We start from the raw sequence: 4,753 nt of genomic DNA, 5'->3' as shown, positions 1-4,753 counted from the left end.
GGGGCGTTGGGGGGCTGGGGTTCCAGCCCTTAACTGGGCATCTGCACCTCGTTGTACACGTCTGTGCCCTCCTCCTCCTCGAAGGTCACCACGGCGTCATCGGCGTCCAGCTGGAGAGAGGAGAGGGAGTGAGGGGGACAGGGATGGGGATGGGGTGGAGTTCAGGAGTGGGATATGGACAGGGGAGGGGAATAGGGACAGGGGATGGGGACAGGGAGGGAGATCAGGAGAGGGACAGGGATAGGGCCAGGGAATGGGAACAGGGATGGAGATGAGGAGTGGGATATGGACAGGGGAGGGGAATAGGGACTGGGAATGGGATAGGGAGGGAGATCAGGAGTGGGATATGGACAGGGGAGGGGAATAGGGACAGGGGATATGGGAATTGGGGGACAGGGGATGGGGATGCGGATGGAGATGAGGAGTGGGATATGGACAGGGAGATGGGAATTAGGGACGATGGGATGGGGTGATAGGGGATGGTAGATAGGAATGGAGATATGGACAGGGGATGGGAAATCAGGGGACGGGAGGAGGATAGAGAGATGGGGAGTGGGATATGGACAGGGGAGGGGAATAGGGACAGGGGATGGGGACAGGGATGGAGATCAGGAGTGGGATATGGACAGGGGAGGGGAATAGGGACAGGGGATGGGGATAGGGAGGGAGATCAGGAGAGGGACGGGGATAGGGCCAGGGAATGGGAACTGGGATGGAGATGAGGAGTGGGATAGGGACAGGGGAGGGGAATAGGGACAGGGAATGGGGATAGGGATGAATATAAGGAAGGGGACAGTGGTAGAGATGGGGACATGGGTGGAGAGAAGGATGGGAATGGGGACAGAGAGGGGATGGGGTCAGGGTTGGAGAAAAGGATGAGGATGGGGAGGGGTCAGGATTGGGGGTAGGACTGAGGACAGGGACAGTGTCAGGGATGGAACAAGGTAGGGGCTGGGATGGGTATGGGAATAGGGGCAGGGATGAGTCTGGGGACAGGGATGGGGATGGGGACAGGAATGGGACAAGGACAGGGTGAGGATGGGGACAACGGTGGGGAATGAGGGATGCAGATGAGGACAGGGATGGAGACAGGAATGAGAGTGGGTACACAGATGGAGATGGGGACAGGAGTGAGATGGGGATTATGGGGATGAGGAGACAGGGGCAGGGACAGAGATGAAGCTGGGGACAGGGATGGAGATGAGAACACAGATGGAGATGAGGATGGAGACAGGAATGAGAATGAGGCAGGGGATGGGGACAGGGATGATGATGAGGACGGGGACATGAGCAGACACAAAGATGGGGCTGGAGACAGTGATGGGGATACATATGGAGATGAGGATGGGGACAGGGATGGGGATGGACACCAGAACCAGCACAGGGACAGGGACAGCACAGAGGTGGCTCCCAGGATGTGCTGGGGCTACGTACACATTTGAGCTCGATGTCCCGGAAGATCCTGGGGAGCAGGAAGCGCCGCAGGGGCACGGTGAGGATGAGGACGAAGGGCAGCGCCAGCGAGGCCGGGGTGGACTTCACCACCCACAGCAGCACAAGGACGATGATCTGGGTGAAGGTGAAGAGGTGCATCCGCCAAGTCTTCACCTGTGGGATGAGAAGCCCAGGACTGAGGTCAGGGACAGCATCCCATACCCTTCCTGGGGTGGTGGGTGCTGGGGTGGGGGCAGGACCAGTGGCCTGAAGAGCCCAGTGAAGGTCAGCACGGGAGGAGGAGGCTCTTTGGGGAGCCTCAAGCAATTTCAGGGGTGCTGCAGCACAGGACACCCCCAAACCCGCTGCCACCCATGGGGGTGACACAGGGCTCACTCACCCTGGTGACATAGGGCTCGTCAGGGTGGTACTTGGGGGGCATCAGCAGGAGCAGGATGCGGTCGAAGAGCTGGATGCCAAAGAGGGAGGTGACCCCCATGTAGAGGAAGATGCCGAAGAGCACGGCCAGCGGGATGTACTTCAGGATGGGCTCCATGAGGATGGAGACGCCTGCGGTGGAGAAGGAGAGGTTGGGGAGAGCTCCTGGGGGACCTCCAACCCTCACCTGCCATGCGGGGGGCACCTCCCCAGCTCACCGATGAGCACGGCCACCAGCAAGCTGCTGATGCGCTGCTCCTTGACCTCCAGGATCTGGGATTTCTCTCCGGGAGAGGAGGCCTTGCTCATGACGGTGAGGGCGTTGGCGTGGGTGATGGTGCGCACGGTGGTGGCACTGAGCCAGGGCATCCCGAAAAGGGCCGCCAGCCCCCCCATGGCCACGATCAGCAGCAGGTCCAGGTGGAAGCCACTGCCCTTCACCAGCTTCCTCTCGGGCTTGCTGACGATGAGGCTGCGGGGACACAGGGGACGAGTTGGTGACACAGCACCCCAGGGAGGTCCCCTCCAGCCCGTCCCACCGGGCACCCCGCAGCCCTCCCCTCCCCGTATCCCCCATCCTCACGTGGTGATCTGCGTCTCGAGGAAGATGAGGATGAAGACCAGGAGGGCGGGCACCACGGAGGCGAACATCATCCAGATGGGGAATTTTTCGTGCAGCCCCATGGGGTTGATGAACCAGCCCCGGGCGGTCGAGTTGGTGACCTCCAGCCCTTTAGGGACGCTCAGTTTCTGGATGGGAGCAAAGCGGGGAGTGAGGGGGTGGGACACAGGGATGAGCACCCAGCTCCACATCCCCGTGCCTGTTTCCCCCCAGCCCTGCCCTCACAGACCTGTGTGTACGTGTCCTTGATGAAGAAGTCAGCCAGGGCCATGATGAAGATGGAAATGGGCACCCCAAAGTCCCCGATCAAGCGCCGGACCTGTGGGGACACGGTGACCACATTAAAGCCTCTGTGTGACCCCCCAGCCCAGGGGTTCTCCCCCACCCTGTCCTCTGCAGGAACAGGCAATGAGTTTGCCCGGTCTCAGCCGCTGAGCCCCTGTTTTGCAGTGGGGAGGGGGGACAGCACCGTGTCCTCCCTGTGCTCACCTTGCCCGGCAGGAAGGCGCTGTTCTTGAACTTGCGGAGGAAGAAGGCCAGGAAGAAGGTGCCAGCCATGAGGATGAGGGACAGCAGGGCCGTGTTGGGCTCCGGCTCCGAGGGGTCAAAGTCAGCCTTCACGTTGTAGTCCCGCTTCAGAGGGTGTTGCTTGAAAATCTGGGGAGGGAAGGGGAGGAAGTGAGCGAGGATGGGGATGGGGGATCCCCCTGCACCCCCCCTGCCATGCTGGGAGCCCTGCAGGACCATCCTGGTGGGTGCAGGGTGTGTGCCAGGGGGATGGGCGAGGCTGGAGCCCGGCACGTGCTGAGCAGGGGGGATATTTAGGGTCGGTTTTCTCTGTGGTTCTTCAGAAACAAGGCCAGTGGCACGGTGGGGTCAGACAAGTGTGTCCCCACTGCAGAGTGTGGGTCACCCGGGGTGTTCAGGGCAGTGCTGAGCTTGTCGTGGGGTGCACGGGGGCACCTGGATATGACACACACCCACATGTCCTGCCTGTCACCTCCCCAGCACCAGCAATGTCCCTGTGGGCACCCAGTGCACGGGGTGACACCATCCCAGTGCAACCAAGCAGCCTGGAGGGGTCTAAGCCAGGGATGGGGGGAGGAACTGGGGCTCTTCAGGCAGTTGCTGGGCAAGGACCATGTTTGGTGCAGCCCAGGTGGGACATCTATGTGGGGTTCACCTCCCTACCCCAAAATCCCCCTGCGGAGAGATGCATGAACCACAGAACAGTTAGGGTTGGAAGGGACCTCATGAGCTGGGGAACACGTGGAAAAGGGGAGAAAACACCAGGAGATGGGCTCTGTCCCTCACCTGCATCCCACTGTTTCTATGGAAACCCAGGTGATAACCACAACCTGCAGCCCCCCTCCCACCTTCCCCACTGTGGGACCCCCCGTGCCCCTCACCGTGACCAGCTTGGAGAAGGTCTCAAAGATGAAAATGAGGGAGATGAGGAAGGAGAAGATCTCCTGGGTGTAGCGGGACAGGAAGCGCACCAGGAAACTGCCCTCGAAGGCCACCACCACCAGCACCAGCAGGATCATCCAGAAGCCAATCCAGACCCGGCCCACGATGTATTCCAAGCCATTGCTGCTGCAGAACTGGGGAGGCAGAGGGCACAGCCCTGTCAGCCCCTCAGAGCCCCCAGCATGGGCACCGAGGGGGGCTGGACCTCGGCATCCCACAGTGGCCCCACACATCCTTCCCCAGGACGGGGATGGGGGCACCTCAGTGTGGCAGGACCCTCATGGGATCACCCACCTGGCAGCACCCCTGGGCCATCACCTGGATGGCTCTGCCTGTGTGGTGTCACCCCTGGGCTGTCACACAGGTGACATCACCCCTGTACATCATCCATGTGCCACCCCACCAGCGCTATCCTGCATGTGACATCCCACATGTGCCATCCCCCCCACTACATCCCCCATGTGCCATCCCACAGTGCCATCCTGTACGTGCCACCCACCAGTGCCATCCCATCAGTGCCATCCTGCATGGGACACCCTCCTTGTGCCATCCCTCACGTGACATCCATCATCCTATGCCATCACCCCTGTGCCATCACCCCTGTCCCACATACAGCACTCCCCCTGTGCCATCCCCCAGGACATCCCCTCATGACATCCTCCCTGTGCCACCCACCCTGCCATCCCTGCTGTGCTACCCCCACTGTGCCACCCCCCCACAGCAGCTCCCTGTGCCTCTCCCAGGGCTGCTGGGGAGACCCCAAGCCCGCTGTGGGGACTGCCAGAGGTG

At 61.4% G+C, this 4,753-nt stretch overlaps 1 protein-coding gene across 1 annotated transcript; it reads right to left on the bottom strand.

Annotated features, from left to right (window-relative positions):
- Positions 1-29: 29 nt before the first annotated feature.
- On the bottom strand, positions 30-4,098 carry LOC115307724 (band 3 anion transport protein-like; the record flags this gene model as incomplete). The annotated part of the gene is made up of 8 exons (XM_029962454.1): positions 30-110; positions 1,435-1,608; positions 1,835-2,004; positions 2,091-2,344; positions 2,456-2,622; positions 2,724-2,813; positions 2,984-3,151; positions 3,904-4,098. Coding segments are annotated over 8 exons (1,299 nt in total), but the record flags the coding sequence as incomplete, so codon positions are not given.
- Positions 4,099-4,753: the final 655 nt, after the last annotated feature.

This window comes from Manacus vitellinus, unplaced genomic scaffold, assembly GCF_001715985.3.
Source record: "Manacus vitellinus isolate BGI_N305 unplaced genomic scaffold, ASM171598v3 ctg7180002428253_pilon, whole genome shotgun sequence".
In the NCBI taxonomy this organism is placed as follows: domain Eukaryota; kingdom Metazoa; phylum Chordata; class Aves; order Passeriformes; family Pipridae; genus Manacus; species Manacus vitellinus.
This window is presented reverse-complemented; position numbering and strand designations above follow the sequence as displayed.